This window comes from Athene cunicularia, assembly GCF_003259725.1.
Source record: "Athene cunicularia isolate RWA chromosome 11 unlocalized genomic scaffold, athCun1 chr11_part1, whole genome shotgun sequence".
Taxonomy (NCBI): Eukaryota; Metazoa; Chordata; class Aves; order Strigiformes; family Strigidae; genus Athene; species Athene cunicularia.
The window spans coordinates 2,421,327-2,443,460 of record NW_020799113.1 but is presented as its reverse complement, the minus strand read 5'-3'; the positions used below and the strand labels follow the sequence as shown (position 1 = coordinate 2,443,460).

Sequence of the window (22,134 nt, the reverse complement as noted above, 5' to 3'; positions counted from 1 at the left end):
CTTTTTTTTTTTTTTTTCTTTTTCTTCTTTTTTCCCCAGTATCAGTCTTAGAGAGCTGAAAACTGTCCTTCCTCAAGTAAACTTCAAAGTGAGCAGCATGAAGTTCCTGAAGGATAAATTTGCGGTAATTACCTGATAACTAACATCTGTTTGGTCTTATCTGATAGGTGGTATTCTTTCTTTTCAGGATACTGCCTATATTTTTGCTTCTTGCCATGTACAGTTAAATAAATTGTAGCAGTTAATTTCTTGGATTGGCTTTGCCTACATCTAAGGCTATAAGAAAATATAGCCGTAAGAGTTCCTTCATTTCATTGTACAGTTGACCAAAGTCAACACTGGGTTTTGAGCTCTGGTGCTGATACTATGCAAGTGCATAGGAAGCTGGTTTATGTTTAAGATAAAATTCATATAGAAGAAAATTTTTTTTTTCCATATGATCAAGGAATAACCTCTTCAGTCCACCTTGTGCTAATATTAATAACTTCTGAAGGTCGTTTCCATTCCTACAGGAATTTTAAATATCCCCACCTTTTCCTGCTTTCCAAATCTCCACCCTTAAAGCATACATTCTTGCTTCTGTTGCTCTATCTAACAATAACTAAATGAGGCACTATTCACTCTCAGTAACATAGTGGAAATGGAGTCAGGGTACAAAATGCAAGGCCGAAGATGTGGGCTAGGAGCACTATGTCACAAAACAAGAATCTGTTCACTTGTTTGTATTCTTAAATAAATAAATGTAAAAATTGCAAGTGGTTAAAACAAATGAAGTTCAAGTAGGACAGAATGCGTGAGAGGGTGGCAGCTGAAGCAGAGTAACTTGTTTGCTGTGCAAATGCAGTTCAGGGAATTCTAAATGTGTGCTACTTTCTATTGTAGGAAATAGGCGCTCACAAGGAAGAGCTTAGTTTTGAACAATTTCATTTGTTCTACAAGAAAATCATGTTTGAACAACAGAAATCGGTAAGCTTTTTCATAAATAGTCTCCATACTGTTAAACTGCTTGATCAGAATAAAGAGTGAATGCTGATTATTTTTTTGTTTCTGTTTGTTACTAATTTACCCCGTTTGTGTAACAGAAAAAGCATGTAGTACTCTATATGGTGTGTAGATAATAGTCGCCATCAGCAGTTGGCTTAAAATGAATAAGTCGTTCATGTTGCTTCTTGTGTGTTGGTGGTAGAGATATGCACAGATATAATGGAGTTTCTAGGAAAAACTTTTCTTGTGAGTTTGTTCAGGATGTAGAATGGCTTTTCATTAGATTTGGGTGATCTCTTTACTGATAGGAGCAAGGTCTTTCCATACTTGTATTAATCTTATATCACTAAGAACATGCTGTAAATCACAGGGATGTATCCTGAGCATCAAATAACAGCTATTGTTCTCATCATCTCTCATGCTTGGAGATTACCTGTGGTGAGTTTGTTACAAGACATGAATCAGATAGTCCTTGGGAGGCATGAATGCAGAGGAATTACATTTTAGCTAATTTATATGGGCAACTGCCTAACTACTGTTTCCATGCATTCATTGCATAGATTCACAAAGCTGCTGGTAACTGCATACATTTGGTGTCTCTGAAAGTTAGGAACCCTTTAAAACTGTGTAAAAACATAATTTGAAATTACTTGCATAAATGACTTTGTTGATGACGTGTTGATTGTTGATGCAACTTGCAGTTGCTATGATAGATGCTTCAGTAGTCAAAGTCAGTGCTGTTTCTTTTGGCAGTAGAGCTTTCTTGTGCTGTTTAAAAGTGATGCCGAAAGTCTTGTGAAGTAATAATCTCCAGTTACTTGACTGGGTTTTAGTTTTGGCCATGGAAGACTAGTTAATTATCTGGAGCAGAAAGTAGAAGAGTAGAACACAAAGTAAGAAGGCTACCTGACTGCCTTAAACTCTTGTTACTGCCCCTTGTGGATCATGTCAAAGAAACTACTCAGTTTGGTCAACTGCTTCGGGTCAGTTCATAAGTTTCCTACAGTCTGTAACTATACTGTGCCAAGTGGAAGCAATTTAGGTTTTATATTCATATGAATAAATGTGATGGATGATACATAATTCCAGTTTTTCTGCGATATCAAGTAATAAAAGCTCCCCAGAGACTAGACCGGTTGTGTGTATAATGTGCCTTATCAATAGCTATTTTTTTGACTGAGAATGTGTGTGTTCACACTGAGAGGCCTGAAGTACAGTATGTTTTTTCTTATGTGTTTAATTAAAAATGTGTCTTTCCAACTTGTATGCAGCTTCTATAGAGCAGACAGGCATATATTTCCCCTTCCCAAACCAATGGAAGTTATTAGATGGAATTAGATAGAAAATTGCATATTCTTTTATTATTTATCTTTCCCCCATTTCTGTGTTTTTTTATTTGTTTTTTTTATTTTAAGATTCTTGATGAATTCAAAAAGGATTCCTCTGTGTTCATTCTTGGGTGAGACTCTTAATTTGTATTATTTTTCCTCATTTCCATATGGTTTTAGTTCTACAGGTTTGTTTTTTAATTACATCAATGGTTTTTTTGTGTGTTCTGATGCATTAGTAAGTGAAAAGAAACAATACATCTTTTTGCATTCAGAAAGGTGAACTTATCATGGAAATAAGTCCTGAATTATAATTTGATAAATGTTTTTTACTTTCTGAGTACAAAATGGTATGGACTTCAACAAGTGAATTTGCCTATCCTCTGATTTTATGAAGAGGTGAACAAAACTACGGAAAGACAATTTGATGGAGAAATCTTAACTTCAATCTGAGAGTGGTGTGGTGCACAGGCTTTGCCTAGACTTGAACAGAATGCTGGTAGTAACAGTTCCTGCATCTTTCACTTGGTGGACTTGAAAATTTAAATAAGATGTGTACAGCATGAACAAGAAGTTTATCTTGTTTTTTAATATATCAATAACAGATTAAGGAAGTTACTTAAAAAGCTTGCTCTGAATGTACTGTGTGTTTCCTTAGCCCTTGGTCACGTCATATGAATTAAATTTTGTGAGACTGCTTAAAAGCACAGATTTACCAAGGATGAGTAGGTTATAAATACCTTATTGCTACCAGATGATGTGGCACATGTGTCCTACTAAAGGGAAAGCAGTTGTGCCGCTTTTACTTGATGTAGCTGCATCTCACCTCTTTCAGGAGGTTTTGATCTATCTCAGTAGATCATCTGAATAATACATGGAGCGAGTTATTTGTGGAAGTGTGGCTCTATGATAATTTAAAAGAACAGTATCTCCGTATGCCGCAACTAAACTTAACAACACCCCTGTCAAGTGAATGCTGCTCATTTGCTACAAAGCAATGAGCAGAGATTTGGTACTTTTCCCAATGAATCACTGTCAAAAGTAGATCAGGAATACAGGAGACTTTATTTAAAGGCTCCAAGTACAGTAGATTAGATAATACAATATTACAAACCTAATATAAATGCCATTGGAGATACAAATGTGCTGCCACAACCAAGAAACTTTTTATACTGTAGATCCAAGATACAAATCCAGGTCATTTTCTGCTATAACGTCTGATGACACTTGCTCTCTTATTTCTTTAGCTTCACTTTCCCTTTGTTTTTGTTTTTTTAAAAGAAATACTGACCGTCCAGATGCTTCAGCAGTTCATCTCCATGACTTTCAGAGATTCCTGCTACATGAGCAGCAGGTGGGAAGGTTGCAGAAACTGAGTTTTTCTTTTCTGGAGGTTGTCTCAGAATTCTATGCTCATTGAAAAGAAATGTGAGATGTCATAAAATATGATTGGTGTTAGCTGTGATACTAGGCCTTGGAAAGATTACTCCTTCTTTGCTGCCATTGAAGTTCACAAGAACTATTATTTTTCATCTGTATAAAGACTCTGAAGGTGCACCAGAGGATGAGAGGGAGGACAAAGTAAATAAGGTTTTAACAGGTCTCCATTTAGATATGTAGATAAACAGAGTTAGAAACAAACACCGGATGTATGTCAGAGATGATAGACTGGCCTAGTTACAGCTGTCATCACGAGTACATCTGGGGTAATGCCTTGGCCATGGCCACATTTTAGCAGCTCTTACATAAAAAGCTGAGCTGAGTGCCTGCATTTGCGTCAAAGGTAATTTTCTGTTGAATGGAGCCAGTTTGACGTCCCATATCAGCAAGCAGATAAGGGTGGAGGCAGGGATAGGACTCATGGCTTTGTGGTCTTCTGTGATTTAGCACAGACACCATGGGAAAAACCTGTGCCATATTTACTAGGTGCAGCTAAGCTCTAGGTTTGCAAATATGATTGACAAGTGAGACCTACACTTCCTGTATAAGCTTGCTACTTTCTTTTTCTCCCTCTTTCACGAGGGAGAAAAAGGACATTCAGATTGTGTCAAATGTGTTAAAAGGACATTCAGATTGCACTCAGAATTGAGAGAGATTATAGTTAAGGCATATCCTTCAGGGAGGTTGGCTTTTCACTGTGTGTGTGCATGCATGTGTAGTATGTGTCTTGTGGGCCTCCAATCTATATAAAGATACTTAGATGGAGATCTTCTTTTTCCCCCTTAGACATCACAGAGGAAACTCGTTTAAGATATGTGGGTACAATAAAACATATTATCAGTAAACTAGCCAGATGAGAGAAAGTAAATCTCATCTGTAGGTGTCTCTGTTCCTTATTTGATTTTATATAGAGTAACAATGCTTCTAAAGGTTTTTTTCTACTGTATTATTATTATTATTATTATTATCTGAAGGAATCTTGGGCACAAGATCTCAGTAAGGTCCGAGAACGAATGACAAAGTTTATTGATGACACTATGAGAGAAACTGCTGAACCCTTCCTCTTTGTTGATGAGGTAAGATAATGGTACTTTCTAGTCGTTCCTCATGGACTTTTTTTCCTTTTGCTCATGGTTCCTAGTTTGTTAATTGGATGGCAGATCCTCTAGGCTTCTCTTGTTACATTTCTGGGTTTCTTTTAGTCTTCTATGGTTAAAATATTTAAATTGAATCTTTTTGTATTGTAGTTCCTCACTTACCTTTTTGCAAAAGAAAACAGTATTTGGGATGAGAAATACGATTCAATAGATGCACAGGACATGAATAATCCTTTGTCCCACTACTGGATTTCTTCCTCTCATAACACGTAAGTTACCAAGGTCCCATTATCCATCCCTGTTCAAACAGACCTAGCACATGTAGGAGAAAGTAATACTTCTAAATTATGCCAGTAATATACCAATATACTGCATGGATGTGTGAAACCTTCCTAAAGTATGAAGTAAATGTGGCAAATACAGTTTGTGGGACTCCTTTTTCTCTTCTCATAAGATCTTAGCTGCCAGGAAACCCAAACCCTGAATCCTGTTACAAAAATAAAAAGCAGTCTTGCGTTGAAACTGTTCCAGCCTCTCTGTTTTCAGAAATTCAAGTTATTTGAAGGAACTTCCATTTTCTCCAAGCACCAACAGCCCTTTTGAACTAGTGTCATCATTAATTGTACCTGAACATAGGAATGCCATAAGGACCCCACTTGTCCTATGGGACAATGCCATACTGTTCGTGTGATCGGATTTGTTGCCTTGGGAAAGCAGGCAGTAATGTACACTACTGATAGATACTCTGACAGTTTACACTGTCCCAGAGTGTAAAAGATTTAGTCCTGAGCAGGAAAGGAATAGGGAGACCTTAAATTAGCACATCTGCTGATCTGGATTTAGCTGTTCGTGGTCTTTGCCTGGATGACAAGGATTAGAGCAGACAGAGGTGCCTGAGGCAGAGGAAGAGTGCTATTTGCTATCCATGCTCTTTGTTATTTTGAGTTCATTTTACAGCCAGAACTTTGAAGGCCTGGGGACTGTATTTTTGTTTTTACTGGTTTTGGTGTTTTATGCTTAGTAATGTAGCTGCTGATTTCTGTAGTTTCTGTCTAAGGTATCCAGCCCTTTTCCTTGACAATCTATGCTCTGCAAGCTATTTAGCCCAAATACAAACCTATGTGATGGTGAGTTTGAACTGTCTTCAAATGAAGGAGACTTGCTCATCTAGCATTGTAATAAAAATAAGGTATGAAGAGAGGGAGGAGAGATGAACAAATGAGATATTGCAAGGAATGAAATAAGGTGGATATGGATATAGCTTCTAGGTGTATTTTGAACTCCACGTCCCTCCAACATGATTACACCTCAGCATGATGAGGTTTAGATGTGTTCCAAAGCTCATGATTTGCTCCCCATCAGGTTCAGCAGAGTCCAGTTCTTCCATTGCAAGTAAAATGTTTTAAAAAATCAACATATATTCTCCAGGACAGGAGAACAAATGTCACCCAGTGAGTGAGTGGGAAATGGTTATCTTTTTACAATTTCCTTTTACTCCTTAGATATCTGACAGGAGACCAGCTTCGAAGTGAATCCTCCACAGAAGCTTACATCAGGTGCCTTAGAATGGGATGTCGATGTATTGAGTGTGAGTAAAGAGTTTGTGGAGTGGTTTGTAACATGCTATGCATGTAAGTAGTGTTTCCCCTGTTTACCAGGAAAGAAAAAAGAACCAAAATCAAGAACTGGTTTGTTTTCTGAAGTTGAAATTAGTCATATAAACCCCACCGATTCCCTAAATTGTTTTTCTTATGCCTCATTATTGCCCTGTTCAATTGCTCTGATACTTGTTCCCTTGGAATTTTAAGGTTTTTCTGAATCTCTTCTCATTGTACATCAAAAATTAAATCTTGGATCTGCTATATGAAAGCATAGTATTTAAACTGGAATTACTTGTGTAGTGTGGATAGACAGTTTATTTGCCTTCATTTTGATACAGACAAGACTAAGGCACAGAGATTTTTGTAACGTGGTGCCATTTGTCATCCTGTTCAACTTGCTTGTAAACCAGTTGATACCTTTGTGCATTTGTTTTCCACTGTGTATGTGTCTTCAACCCTGTGCTTGTGTACCTTATTGAAAAGTTTGACTATAACTTCATGTTATTTCACCAGTTACTTTATAAAATGAGTTGCAACTGCCTGTTCAATTTGGCTAATGCAAAATGTGTCTGAAATTAGAGTTTCAGGGTTAAAATCAACAAAAGAGATAGGCTGTCAACTTGCCACTTGGAGTGTATTTATTGCTGGAAAATTACTCTAAACTAGGACTGACAGTATAACTTCCTTATTTCCAGATTCCCACATGATAATGCTTTGGGAAAATTTTGTATTTTATTGTATTGCTCTTACTTAAGTGAACTTAATTTCCTCTGTGAGAGATGTAAATTAATCTAATAGAATATTTTATTAGAACATTAAAATCTATGACTCAGTATGTGGAACACTGAAAATTTGGATGTATTCTTTCTACTAGAGTTATTTAACTAACTGCTTGGTCTCTTCCTTTTTCCACTGCTTGTCTTTCCTAGTGGATTGCTGGGATGGTCCTGATGGGAAACCCATAATTTACCATGGATGGACACGGACAACAAAGATCAAATTTGATGATGTAGTACAGGCAATCAAAGATCATGCCTTTGTTGCTTCTGAGTAAGCTTTGATTTATTTTCCTTAAGCCTATTTTCATAGGCTTAGACTTTCCTGAACTTATTTTCTCTGTAATCTAGGGCAAAAAGTAATAGGAGAATAATGACATTCCAGTAGTCTTCATTGTTGTCAAATGTGGGTCTGTAATAGATTCATTTTTGAGGAAGTCCCATTATATAACAATTTACTGCTATGGAAGATAACAAGTACCCTGAAGTGGTTCCCATGTCCTTGCTTGGGTCTTCTTTTATTAAATTGAAGTGTGGAACTTCAAATGCTGAATAGTATGTCTTTCTTTTTTTTTTAAATAATAAAATACTACAAGTGACAAACAATGTCTATTGGGTGATGTTCATGTTGTAGGGGAGATCTTAGCTGAGAAGCTGTAGAATTCATAGCGTGCCTCCTGAAATGATAACATGGGTTTAAATATGTGTCTCTGCTCTGACCTTCTATAACTGTGCCGAGATGTCCTTAATGTGAAAAATACTGCCCTAAAATTGGGAAAGAGGCAGGGCTGTCCGTGTCCTGTTTTTCCGCTTTACCAGCTAGACATAGAGAAGCATTACTTTCTTGTGTGGGACAGTGTCTGCACAGCCATATTGTGTTAATGACAACCATAGTACATGAAGCATCATGGTTTCAGGCCATCAGTACTGTGAATGCAGTGTGATGCTTTCCCTGCTTTCATTAAGGGATAGGCTAGCCAGAAGGAATATCAAAGTATTTCCTGGATATGCAGGGACAACGTTAGAAAAGCCAAAGTTCATCTGGAGGTGAAATGGCTGAGAGATGTGAAGGACAGTAAGAAAGACTTGTACAGGTACAGTTGCAACAAAAGGAAGATTAAGAAAAATGTGAGCCTGCTGCTGAATTGGTCAGGAGATTTGGTGACTGGAGGAGGCCGAAGTACTCAGTGCTTTCTCTGCCTCAGTTTTCAATACTGGGGCCAGAGCACATGATATCCAAGGGGAAGCTTGCAGGACCAAGTTTGTTTAGCTTTAAGAAGAATTAATGAGGGAGTCTTGATTGCTGTCTCCCACAACCTAGTGGATGATTATAGAGAAGATGGGGCCAGACTCTTCTCAGACAGCATGTGAAGGAAAACACCCAGTTTTGAGGAGAGGAAAAACAAATTTTCACACAATGGTGCTTTAGCACTGAACCTGTGCCCAAAGGACTTGCTGATATTCAAATCTTGGCTGGACAGAGCTCTGAGCAACCTGATCTAACCTAGGAACTGGGCCTTCCCAAAGAAGGAGTTTGGAGTAGATGGCCTCCTTTTGACCTTCACGATTTCATGATTGCACACCTGTTATTGTCTGTTGTGTGTCTATTCCTTTTGTCTTTGTGTTTGCTTTAAGTATTTCCTTTGATCTCAGGGGGTGAGGGAGTGTGATGTTTTCCTTGCCTTGCCAGTTCCAGCAAAAAGAAATTGTTTTAATTCACTTTTGTTTTCTCCATCAAAGATACCCAGTCATTCTGTCAATTGAAGAACACTGTAGTGTGGAGCAGCAGCGACACATGGCCAAAGTGTTCAAGGAGGTATTTGGGGATCAGCTTTTAATGAAGCCTATCGAAGTCAGTGCAGATCAGCTACCGTCACCAACCCAGCTGAAAGAAAAAATCATCATCAAGGTAGGCTTGCTTTGTGTGCTGGTAGATAAAATAGGAAAACAAGAGCAGGAGCCAGAAACATGACTTCTGGCTTCACAGCTTAGCTGTTAATTTCTGTTGAGAGACAAGAAACCCCATGCCTGAAGTGTGTACTACTAACATTTTGAATATTGTACGGAGTTCTGTCATACTACATATTAGTGTGCTCGCTATTGGTTTTCTTTGCAATAAGTATTGCTAGTTCAGGTGCCAGATAGAATGTCAGCTCTTTTCTAAAGGTCTTCAAGCTCCTGAAATGTCACTGCTGCGTTTCAGCAAGGGTCACTGCTGCAGATGCTCGTTTTAGACTTCTTACGTAGCGTGGCCTGCTTAAAAATGGTAAAAGTATGTCTTGAATAGAAATTTAGTGTTTTTTTTTTCCAGAGATTGTGTCTCATTCAGCTGAAACCCAGCGCACTTGCAGGCTGCACACTGAAGTTGTCAGGACTGCTTGCAAACTTCAAAACTTGATGGGTGTTTACTAACTCAGTGTGATTTAAAGATGCAGTTTAGTGAGCCACTTGTGAAACATGGAGATGCTCCTGTTAGAATGCAGTCACTGTTAGAATGTCTTACTTTCTGGGCAGTATAGATCCTTTACTTGATACTGTTGTGCAACAACATGAGGCATATAATCAGAAGCAGACTTCTCAGATTGAAACTGCAATAGAACTTTTTGAAAGGCAAAAATAGGTGGAGAATCTGAGGGCTGCTCATGATCTCTTTAGTGAAATAATCCTTCCTTTTGTCCATGCTTCAGTGTCCCAGCTCTTGTAACAGTACTCAATCCTATGTATTAAACTTCTGAACACAAAGAATAAGGGTAGATAGATATAAGCATATGGCTTTTGAATATAAGACTGGAAATAATAGCACCCCCATATAAGGTGAAAAAGTTCTGTGTGTGTTTTTGTTTTGTTTTCTCTCCAAACTGTCTGTTGTCACCTTGCAGAGCATAGAGGGGAGTTGCATAGGCACATGAATAATCACAGAATTGTCTAGGTTGGAAAAGACCTTGAAGATCATCCAGTCCAAACCATCAACCCAACATTAACAGTTTCCAACTGCACTATATCCCTCAGTGCTAAGTTGACTCTATCCTTAAACACCTCCAGGGTTGGGGACTCCCCCACCTCCCTGGACAGCCCATTCTATCTAGTCTAAACCTTCCCTGGCGCAACTTGAGGCCATTCCCTCTTGTTCTATCGCTTATTACTAATATGACAGGTAAGATTTAAAGGGAATTAGAAAATACTGTGAGTCTGCAAAAGAGAACACCTGTATCACTCTGTCCTGTCTAAAAAGTGTGTTAAATAGATCAGCACCTGCCAGTGAGGTTGTTGTTATTTGACTTCTGTTTGGAAAATGTTGTCAGTAAACAGTCAGAGGCAACTCCTACTTTAGGGGCCTGTGAGATTTTCCAGATAAACCTGTCAGATTGAAATGTGTCTACAGTAGGCTATGCGGAACTGAAAGCAGTGGAGAAATACTAGATAAGAGACAATTAATCCCATCATTAACCGCAGATAAGTATTTGGAGTTACCATTAGTAGCCCCTTGAGCCACTGGATTTTTGTGAGCACTCTCAAGAAAGTAGAACTTACCCCCTCTTTTCTTAAAGGATTTCCCTTCTGCTCATTTTTCTTACAGAAGAGTGAATTCCCCATGCATTTTAATTCCTTACTGTTTTGTTTTGGTTTTTGTTCCTAGTGTCCTGCTCTCTGCAGAGCGGTTCTTGTTTTATCCTTATTTGTTAGTATGTGGCACTTCATGTTTTCTGTCCTCTGAAGAACGGTGAGCTCTGACCAAAGTAGTTGTTTCTTCATTGCCTGAATGATATGTCTAATAATTTTTTAACCTTTATTATGAGATTTAAATTTTAAAGAAAGAAATTCCAGCCCTGTTGCACAAAGCCTTGTGGAACAGCTATTGTTATGGTAATGTGCAATGGAGGGAAATACTACCTGTAATATGAATATACTGAAATATTATGACTGATTTTATATATGATTCCATGTGAGTGTATGAATTAACTGGTCTTTTGTTTGTTTTTAAGCACAAAAAACTGGGGCCAAAGGGAGACATTGATGTGAACTTGGAAGACAAGAAAGAAGAAAAAAAGCAACAAGGAGAACTTTACATGTGGGACACAATAGAACAGGTATAATTTATGTGACATTTGCTAGTTTGTTTCTAGGTTGTATAATACTGGAATTTTCTCAATATTTGTGTGATATTGTCAGTTGAACAGATGTGAATGAGGGGAGGAAGGTATTTTTGTTTATTGAAATTGTGGTTAGTGAGTTTCTGTCTTGTTAATGTTTTTAATATCACTGAACTTTTAGAAATGGACTCGGCACTACTGTGCTATTGCTGACGAGAAGCTTTCATTCAGCGATGATATAGAACAGAATGCTGATGAAGATTCATCAAAGGTGACGACTATGTTTTGTTGTTTAAGCATGTTCTATTTATTCGCTCAGATTATTTCAGTGTCTACAGATGAGTATTTTTTTTATGCTGATGTTGAAATTACAGAAAATTCTTGTCAGATAACAAATGTAGAATATTTTTAAAAGGCTCTTTGTCAAGGTTTTCTGGTTAACTCTATTTTTAATAAAATAACATTTTTACTTTGGCTAATTGGGGACTTGCAAAGAGGAGTACAAAGACAATGAAATAGAATTTTAGTACCAAAATGATAATGCTGATGCGTGCATTGACAATCAAAGTATTTATATGGCTTTGGCTAACTATTATTGCTATTCTCAAACCAGACAGTATGATGAACGAAGTTGGGTTAGTAATACAGCACACTTCTTACACAGTGCATGTTGTTCATGTCGCATTTGCTGAGATTTTGTCACAGGTGAGCATGTATTACTTGGCTGTTGTGCATGGTAAAGCAGAAAACATGAGGCTCGATAAGGGTTGCAGTAGCAGTGATGTTCAGCATAGTTTATTACTATGACCTTTTTGGTTTCCATGCATGCTCTTATGTTGCTAACATGTATGTCCATGGCTCAGAGATCTCTCTGCACATGCTGAACATTTTACCCATTCACCTAGATGTTAATGTCAGTAATTAATGTGTAAAGAATAACACAGATGAATCCTGCAAAAAGCTGGTTAGAAACTCTGTGAATTAGCAGTAGGATGTTTTGCCTTGCTGCATTCTTTCACTTTCTGTTGATTTGAATAAGACTGAAGTTGACTGCTGCTCCAAGGATATGGCTTGACTGGGGAGGAGAGTCAAGGGTGACTATAAAGGTGAATGCCTTGTTTGTAGAAGGGTAGTCTAGGAGAAGCTGAAATCATGGAATAGTAGATATCAATAACCAGTACTTTGTTTAAAAATCATAAAATTAGAAATGCACAATAAAAATTCTTATTTTCTGGTCTAGGAGGTGAAACGTACTGAACTGCACTTAAAAGAGAAGTGGTTCCATGGAAAAATGAAAGAGGGGAGAGCAACTGCTGAGAAACTGCTCCAGGAATATTGTGCTGAAATGGGTGGCAAGGATGGGACATTCCTAGTTAGGGAAAGTGAGGCTTTCCCTAATGACTGCACCTTGTCATTTTGGTATGGTGATTGTCATAAAACGTTTATGTGGGTTTTGTTTGGTTTATGGCATTGCACAAAAATGTGTGTATTTTTCAAATATACATTTAGAGCTGAGAGGAAATAGGAATAAGGAGTTGCTGTAATTACTAGAATGTTATTGATGGGATTGTGAAAGACTACTTTCTAAATTAATCTTCCATGTACTATAGTGCATTTTGGCAGAGTAGGCTTTATTTGAAATGTTACAGTTGTCAAGAGAGGACCAACTGGTTTGATTTCCTCCTCCCCACCCAATTTTTCTAGTGCTCTAGCAGGATAAAGGATTTGTTATTTCCTCAGTGAGCAGGCCAAAATTTGATCTTTTAATTTAGGGATAGATTACTGCTTTCTACACTGAAAAGGTAGTTTCATGATTATACCTTTATTAGCACAGATTGATTTTTTTCAATGAAAGGATCCTCTGGAGGGAAAATAATTAAAAATTTTCAGGAGGGGGAGTGTGTGTTTGGTGTTTTTTTTGGTAGTCTGTGGTATTTTTTCTTCTGGTTGGGACATTGAGAAATAGTATGTCAGGTGGATTTCTGACCCAGAGAGCTGTCAGAGCAAATTTTTCAGGGAGTAAGTGTATGCCAGATTTTAAACCACTGTGGGATGAAAATTATTATTTTTGGTCCTGCAATTTTACTTGTCAGGATTTTTGCTGCTGCTCTTACTTTGGTTGTTTTACGAGATAATACAGATTTCTTGTCTGTTCTCAAGCTCACCAAGTAGTTGACAAGGAGCGGGCGAGGAAGCTCTTCAAAAGAAGAAAAACTGTTATAAAACCTTTCTTTTCCTTATGCCCCTCTTCATTTCTTCAGGAGGTCAGGTAGAGTCCAGCACTGCAGGATCCGTTCTTCATGTGATGGGGACACTGTGAAATACTACCTGACAGACAACCTCACTTTTGATAGCATCTATGATCTCATTCAACACTACAAGGAGGTCCATTTGCGATGTGCAGAATTTGAGCTGCGTCTGACTGATGCTGTGCCTAATCCCAGCCCTCATGAGACTAAAGAGTACGTACAGCAGAAGGCAAACACTGCGGTTGTTATGTCAGTGTCCTTTCCATTGGTTTGGGTGATCTTGGATTTTTGCACAGAAAATTTCCTGGATTTAGGAGCACACCTGAGTGTTGCTTGTTTGCGGATGTCATAGGAATAGGCTTCTCTGAAAGGTGCTGAGCAAGATTACTGACTTTGTAAGAACCTGGTACAACAGAGAGCAGACACTGGGAAAGCAATTTAGTAGCAGCATCTAAGAAAATCAGTGAGAACTGTAATGCCATGGAAGTGTGCCAATTCCTTCCTTTTCTGCTCAGTGTTTTACAACACCCAGTGGGTTGGATTAGATATTTAGTAGTTGGCTGTGCTCTAGCAACTAAGTGCTCATGGTCTGTGCCATCTGGAAACTCTTATTACAGGGGCAGTGAGCCCAAACAGTTCCGTAGTTACGTTTTCCTAATCCCACCCTCCACCTCACCCCTGTCAGAGTTGATTAGGCTGACTTAACCCCATGCTGATACGAAGTAGTATAGCTTGGTGTTTATTTCCAGTTGGTATTTGCCTGATGCAGATCCTGGGCAGAGCTTGCTCTTGTTTGTTGGCAGAATACTGTAATCATTGCTTTTACTGAGAAAAAGTAGATCTCCTTTGCATGTGAAATACTGATTTGTGACTTTAAACTTATTTTTTCACACCCCCACCCCACCCCGGGATCTGGAAGTCTCTGACCACCCATAGATAACTTTGGAATCCAGTGAGTGGGGAGGGTAGAGTTTAAGGGTTATGCTTTCCTGCCTTTCTGTATAATGTGGGGATGTACTGCCAGTATTAAGTGACTACAGCTTCACTGAAGGCACACTGGATCCAACATAGGTCCATCCCTACAGTGAAAGATAAAATCAAGTTCTGGATAAAAGAATTCAGATGTCTGGTGTTTTGTCTTTTGTCTGTTTGGGCTTTTCCTTAAATCTACTGTGTCAAAACTGAATAAACTTCTGAAAACTTAATGGCTAACTAAAAGCAGGATCCAGTGCCTTTGTTTCAGGAAGAAATTCAGATTTATGTTTTATGATTTTAGACTGACAGGGTGTTCTGATATATTCCTGATGCTTTCACCTGGAGTAAGCTCCTGGGTTACAATGTTTTGTAATAAGCTGCTGTCATAGGTAGCAAATTGGGGAAAATCTAATGCATAATTTTTCTTGTAATGTTTGAAACTCTGTTGTTAATAATGCTGCCTGTTATTCCTACTGAATGACGTTTGACAAGCTTGTAATCCTTTGTCCATTTGGATTTTCACCTGTTGTAGTTGGTACTATAGCAACTTGAGTCGGGGAGAGGCAGAAGACATGCTAATGCGAATTCCTCGAGATGGAGCCTTTCTGATTAGAAAGAGAGATGAGCCTGATTCATTTGCCATGACTTTCAGGTAAGAAAAGACAGAGATGACTACCTAGTAGCCCAACAATGTTCTGTTTTTTCTTATTTAAAAAATACTGTGGTCTTTAGAGTCATAAAATTCTGGCTTTCAAACTTTGAGTAGTTAGCATGGTTGATTTGTGCAGCAGGTCAATGTACGAAAATGTGTACAAGAATTAATTTGTGACTGGAATAAACCTTTATGCTTTTATAAAGAATATTTCAACACCGACTGTCTGTTTCTTCCCATACAGAACGGTGCATGGCCCTTCTTCACTTCCTTGACACTCCTTACTACGTGGTGTTATTTTTAAGTTTTCTTTGGTGCAGGTTCAGCAGTGATTCTAGGTCCTTATCTCCTGGAAATCCTGCCCTGTCATATAACTGATCAAAATGAAATGTCACAATGAAACTGTCAGTTTTTCTTGGCAAGGAAGATATTTTTGAAACTGTGGTTCTTGCAACAACGTTAATAAAACGTATAGAATTGTGGTGTTCTCCATTGTGCCTTCAAATCAAATTGTGTTTCTCTGAAAATATGTAATTCTATAACATGTAAAATTGCTTTGGAAAAACAAATACTTGTTTTCCTCTTATTTACATGCCTTAATGTGTATTGAAGATGTCCAGAATTCCCCAGTCCCCTGTGTAGTTTAGTTTGAAGCTTTCTGCTGTTACCAATTGAAGTAACTTCAGCTTCAGTATCTCCATAAAACCATTTCACAGTGGGGAAAACGAAGAAGTACCAAAACTTCAGCAGCTTGGAAAGGATGCAGGGGTCTTCTGTGGGTGGGATGGTTGTCAGAGAATGGTTTTACTATTATCAGTGCAAGCACAAACCTTGTGTTCAAGCATGATATGTTTTTTTCTTTCAAAATTGATTCCTGTAGTTAACAAAATGATTATAGGGAAGAGACAGCCACTTGTTTTGAGGGGAGTGTGCCTGTCGCTTAGGGACAGTGACAGCAGATTCCAGGAGGACTCTCAGTCTGATTGGAGACGTCTGTGTTATTATGAAGATGACAGAATACCTATCTGTAGGGGAAAAGGATAGGGAAATTTAATTGTGGCAAAACCATGGATTTGTCCCAAGGCCCTGTACATTGTAGAAAAGTGAGAATGTCTGTGAATTTAATTAGGCAACTAGAATTCAATTTGAATAAAAGGTGCTTTAGAAGAGGGAGAAATTATTTCACATGATTAAGGTGCACAAAGCAGTTGTGGTCCAGTTTGCTGCACTGGTGCTCTCCCTGCAAGCACCAATACCTTTTACAGCCCCTGCACTTGTTTCACAGAGCGGAGGGGAAGGTGAAGCACTTCCGAATTCAGCAAGAAGGTCGCCATTTCGTGCTTGGAACCTCGGCCTATTTTGAGAGTTTAGTGGAGCTGGTAACGTACTATGAGAAGCATCCGCTGTACAGGAAAATGAAATTGCGTTACCCGGTGACTGAGGAGCTGCTGGAGCGCTACAGCACGGTAAGTGATGGTCTCTCTGCAAGTGCCACTTGCTGTAGGAGACAGAGCCCCAGATCTAGACCTGGGGGTGCTGGGTTTGATTCTGGCTGTGGTAGGTGACCTTTTGGGGAGGTTAAGCAGGTAGTTTTCTTATCTGTGAAACAGAGATGGTTGTACTGACTCCTCTCACAAAGGTTTTGAGGTATGTGAAGGAAAGAGCTTCACCTTTGGATACAGGTCAACTCTTGCCTTCCTCATGATTTGATTAGAATAACACCTCTGTGCAGTAGGGATTGTTGCTCTGCTAATACGAGTTTTTGATAATAGCTTCGCCTGCAGTTGGCCCTGTCTTCTATTGCTGGAGTAAGCAAGGATCTTAAAATAATCGTGCAGATGCCAATTACTAAGCATTTCAGAAAAACTGAAATATTCTGCTGTGCCTCTCCATCTGGATGGGCGGAGGCATTCACTTCACCACACTGCAGCCATCTCAGGGATGGTGTTCAACTGCCTTCTGTAGTAAAAAGTGAGAAGTACCTCTGAAAGATCACTCTCTGAGATAAGCATGAGGAAATCTCCCCAAGTGATACCTGACTGTCCATTGACTAAGCTAGCAAACCAGATAATTACCTTAGGATAGAGGCCTGCTTTCTGGATAGATGTGTTTCATGACAAGAGAGCTTTGACAAAGTAACTGGCTTTTGAATAGCCTGAAATCGGGTCATCTGTTGTCAAACATGTCTGTCAGAAGCTGCAGGAAAAACATGCCTGGCATTTTTGATGAAAGTTTGGGTTTTGTTGTTTCTTCTGGGGAGACCAAAAGGGACTGAAAAGACTTCAGACCTCAGGATTTTTTATAACGTTGACTATAGCTAAGGTTCTGTATCCTAGGACTGGGTCCAAATGGGAACACAAGGAGAAGATCAAATGAAAAATAAGACTGTGTATATTGTTTTAGAATTTTTATCAAATAGTGAAGCCAATACTGAAACTAAAGAACTAAAGTACTGAAACACAGAAATCATAGTGTACGTATTATCTTCCCTGGTTGCACATAGAAGGATGCTCACAATCTCAAAGCTATTTGACTTATTAAGAGATATCTTTATAAGGTATTGCTGTTTCATTGTGTTTTACTATTCATTAAACTGAAGCATAGACAGGTTAAATAACAAACTTGTGTTCAACTATAGAAATGGCCATAACATAGGTGTCTGGCTTCCCTCCTCTTCTGTTTGCCTGTGTATTGCCAGAAAGGTGGTTTCAGCAATGATTTCTATTAACATTAAGTACCTTTATAATTTTTGATTCCTGTAACTTCATTATTTTTTTCCTTCTTCTTTATAGGAAAAAGATATTAACTCCCTCTATGATGTCAAGATGTATGTGGAACCCAGTGAAATCACCCCTACAGTGGTATGCTTAAAGAGAGAGATTCACACTTACTGTAGATTTCTGCAAATTATGAGGCTTGTTTGCTGATTCCCTGTTAGCAGTAATGAAAGGGATAATGGAAAGAGTTAGGCTGCTTGAGTTATGGGTGACTGGACAGCAGAAATTTAAAGGGTGTGACTTCTTTCTAGCATCTCTTTTAAAATTTGTACCCATACGTTTCCTTGTGTGCAAATGATGTATTGATTCATCCATAGTGGGAATTTGGGCGCTTCCCACTTTTGAGTCTGTGGAGGCAATTTGATTTGACATGCATGCTCATGCAGGTATGCCCCCAAATTAAATAACCTATGAGAAGATTCAATTTGAGAAGGTCAAATCTTCATGGAGAAAAAGTACAACATGTAAACTCCAAGTGTGTGGGTCTGTGCATGTGTGTGTCTGTGTGTTTGTGAGCGCTGTTATTTGTGCATAAAATTATCACAGTTTCATTAGTAAACATGGCCTGCATGCACAAATAGGTGCAGGGATTATTTACGTGTTTTCTATATAAAAACAGTGCCTTAGGTTTATTAATGAGCTATTAAATTTTCTCTTAAGATATATATATATATATATATATATATATATATATATATATATGTATGTATGTATGTTTTAAAAACAAGAAGCACAGCAAATATCTACTATTTGTAATTCTTGTTGGGGCCTGCCTACTTGTAAATTCTCATAAAAGTTCACCTGCTTGTAAATTTTGTGGCTGTAATTAATTTTAGTCTTTTTGGATGATGAATTTGCATTGCTGCTGAAGAATTTGGGTGGTAGAAAATTCAAGATAAAGAAATTGTTTGTCCTGCTAAAACTGGATGTCTTCCTAAAGGAAATGTGACCAGCAGGATAGCTGATGTGGTTTTGAAGTAGAGGCTTTGTAGGCATCTAAGCCTACAGACTCTTAACTGCATATGAATACATGTAACAAAGGTAGAGGATTGATAGTTCACCGTATAGTTGTTTTGTTTTTTTTTTTTCTTACAGTAATTATGTTGCAGCATCCATAAAAGAAAGATTCTTTTTTTCTTTTTTCTAAGCTACTTGAATAGCAGTTAAGTAGCATCACTTGCTTTCACCAATAGATGGCACTCTGGAACTTTAGTAGTCTATTCTCTAAGCTCCATAACACAAAAAAAAAAAAAAAAAAAAAAAAAAAAGGAATTCACTCCACCCTCCTTTATTTATTTATTTTTAAAGATTGCGTTATTGATTATTTTATGACCCATCCCCCTAGATGACCCCTTTGCTCTGTTTCTCTTAAAGCCTCAGAGAACAGTGAAAGCCTTGTATGACTACAGAGCCAAAAGAAGTGATGAATTGAGCTTCTCTCGAGGAGCTTTAATTCATAATGTCACAAAGGAAACTGGAGGCTGGTAAGGACAAAGATTCCTCATAGGAGAACTTCTGGTGACTTACTAGATGGAGTTAAAATAGAGCTTTGGGTAGTAGTTTGTAAAAGCTTTACCTGTTGTCCGATTGCTGCTTATTAACTGTGGCCTTATAAGTATTAATGCCAGTATATTTAAAAACCAAAATCCCTTCATCCTCAAGTCTCCTTTCCTGTCTTTTCCATTTTTCTATTCTACAGCAGTAACCTCAGCCTGCAGAAGCTCCGTAGCACAGTGTATCCAGTATTTTTCCTGTACTATAATCTTCCTTCCTGAACCATGTGTATTCTGGGGAGTCACGCATCTATTACTATTGTAATTCTTGTCTTTTTTTTTTGCTCTGCTAAGTACTTCTCAGGAATCAAACCCACCTTTTTTACTTATCTGTACAGTCTCCTTTTGTAAGAGGTTTTCTTTCTTAGCTGGCTTGTAAATTGCTTGGAAAGCTTGGGAATCTAATGTTTCCCTGTAGTTTCTGCAGGGTAATCAACCACATAATAGTATTTTTAGTACTGGAGGGGGAAAAAGCCTCTTAAGTCATTAATTGCAGTTTACAGTAATCATAATCCCTCTGAAATCATCTGTTACTACAGTTAATGATCACTTTGTTAGAGCTTTTAGCTACTTCATCACTTATATTTTGGTGATAGCCAGCTAGACAACCTAGTATGAGGTATTAATGACCAGTTTTTTGAGGATTATTGCTTCATTAATGGCCTGTTGAAGCTCTTTTAACTATTTTTTTCTCTATATATACTTTTCAGGTGGAAGGGGGATTATGGAGAAAAAGTCCAACACTATTTTCCGTCTAATTATGTTGAAGACATGTCATCTGATAACTCTGCTGACCTTGAAAGCCAGGTGAGGGTTAAGGTTTGTCCACTGCATTTCCCTAGAGGATGCTACCTACTGGAAGTGAAAGTCTGAGAGAACACAGAATAGAGAAATCAGTGCATTCTTCGCTGTTTTCTGCTGCTGAATATTTTTGTCAGGACATCCCTCATAGAAAACTACTTAAGGACATAGCTGATTTGGTGGGGTTTTAGGAGATTATAATGGTTTCTTGCTAATGAAAATCATACCAATTTAGATTTTTCAGATAGTTTGGCTAAAAAGTAATGTGCCTGAAACTTTTAACTAGTTTGGCTGTATAATTTCTGCCTTAATATTTGCAAATAAGAAAACTATGTGTCCAAACACATCCTACTAGCCATTTCACACTCCATTATTAAATTTTAATGCATAACTAACACTATACTGTTTGTCGGAAATGTCTAAAAATCTAGTCCAGAGTTGGACAAAGATCTTGAACAAAAGAAAACAAAAGTTGATAGTACGCCGTTTTGACATTTTAGAGTTTTAAAAATAACACATTGAATTCTTCTGTTGTTCTGAAACACTTCCAGTGATTTTCCAGGTGTTTTTGGAGGAAAACACATATATTAGATTTGCCCCCTGGTTATTGCAGCCTTAAGCAGGCTTGAAAAAGTTGTATCAGGACAGAATCTGCTCTCCTCATTTTTGACTATTTTCACTATATTCTCATGTGTTTCCCAAAATGAGAAATTCTTGGTATGGAAACAGGCTTTTAAACATTATAGTGGGCATGCTGTCAGTGAAACTGAGGTTAGATTTAATGGTGTGTATTTATTATTTGTTAATGTCCTCTGTGTATTCAAGAGAAGATTTAGGGTCAGATTTAACTCATGTTTTTCAGATTATCGAGGACAATCCATTAGGATCTCTGTGTCGTGGCATACTGGTACTCAATACTTACAATGTTGGTATGTATTTTCTGATGCTTACACGTGGAATCCTGAGCTTTCTGTGTTGAGTAGACTCTCTCATGTTCAGCAGGAAAGATCTGAAAAAAACCAAACCAAACCAAAACACCTCCTTGTATTAATATAGCTAATGCAGTTAATATGATGAAACTTTATGATATGAACTGTTGCAATAAATCAACAGTAACAGCTTAGAAGAAGAACAGTTGGATTTTAGTATAAATTTCTCTCTGCTGTGTTGCCTAACAGTGAAAATGCCACAAGGGAAACACAAAAAGTCTTTTGTCTTCATTCTGGAACCCAAGAATCCAGAAGATCCATGTGTTGAGTTTGCAACTGATAAAGTCGAAGAACTCTTTGAATGGTACCAAAGTATCCGTGAAATCACTTGGAAAACTACAGAAGAGGTATTAATAAAAACCATATTTTATAACATACAGCTATAAATTTACAATAGGATTTGTCTTTAGCTGCCATACACTGCTAAACTTTGCTAACACATAGTCCTTCACTCTACTGCATATTGCTGTTTGTCTATTCATGTTACTGATGCTGTGAATTTTGTTTCCCAAACTCCTGAGAATTGTATGTAAATTAGCATTTTATGTAAATTTATGGTAACAAGAGTTTTTCAGCTGAATACTACTGTCTGTGTTGCACCCTGCACCTCAGTGAAGTGTGCTTAGTAGTACTGACTAGATACCAAGACAGTTTTACATCTGGTTACACTGGTTCAATCCTAGGTTTAATCAGAAGACACTGGGACATCAAGACTGTTCTGTTCAGTGTTGTGAATCCACTAGTCAGTATATGTGAAATCTGAGATGCCTTTGCCTAAACTCTTCTTAATCTTGTGTACTAATTCTGCTCTCCAGTGAATG

At 37.9% G+C, this 22,134-nt stretch overlaps 1 protein-coding gene across 1 annotated transcript in view; it reads left to right on the top strand.

Moving 5' to 3' along the window:
- PLCG2 (phospholipase C gamma 2) overlaps nucleotides 1–22,134 on the top strand; it is a 60,484-nt gene that overhangs the window by 24,302 nt on the left and 14,048 nt on the right. Inside the window, exons 5-24 of the mRNA XM_026856880.1 lie at nucleotides 40–124; nucleotides 883–966; nucleotides 2,400–2,443; nucleotides 3,594–3,666; nucleotides 4,727–4,828; nucleotides 5,000–5,118; nucleotides 6,352–6,437; nucleotides 7,380–7,500; nucleotides 8,967–9,135; nucleotides 11,210–11,314; nucleotides 11,499–11,588; nucleotides 12,558–12,736; nucleotides 13,579–13,779; nucleotides 15,074–15,193; nucleotides 16,479–16,659; nucleotides 17,986–18,054; nucleotides 19,345–19,454; nucleotides 20,234–20,330; nucleotides 21,187–21,253; nucleotides 21,503–21,660. Of these exons, the coding sequence (XP_026712681.1) occupies nucleotides 40–124; nucleotides 883–966; nucleotides 2,400–2,443; nucleotides 3,594–3,666; nucleotides 4,727–4,828; nucleotides 5,000–5,118; nucleotides 6,352–6,437; nucleotides 7,380–7,500; nucleotides 8,967–9,135; nucleotides 11,210–11,314; nucleotides 11,499–11,588; nucleotides 12,558–12,736; nucleotides 13,579–13,779; nucleotides 15,074–15,193; nucleotides 16,479–16,659; nucleotides 17,986–18,054; nucleotides 19,345–19,454; nucleotides 20,234–20,330; nucleotides 21,187–21,253; nucleotides 21,503–21,660 (2,260 nt within the window). The remainder of the gene's footprint in view (nucleotides 1–39; nucleotides 125–882; nucleotides 967–2,399; nucleotides 2,444–3,593; nucleotides 3,667–4,726; nucleotides 4,829–4,999; nucleotides 5,119–6,351; nucleotides 6,438–7,379; nucleotides 7,501–8,966; nucleotides 9,136–11,209; nucleotides 11,315–11,498; nucleotides 11,589–12,557; nucleotides 12,737–13,578; nucleotides 13,780–15,073; nucleotides 15,194–16,478; nucleotides 16,660–17,985; nucleotides 18,055–19,344; nucleotides 19,455–20,233; nucleotides 20,331–21,186; nucleotides 21,254–21,502; nucleotides 21,661–22,134) is intronic.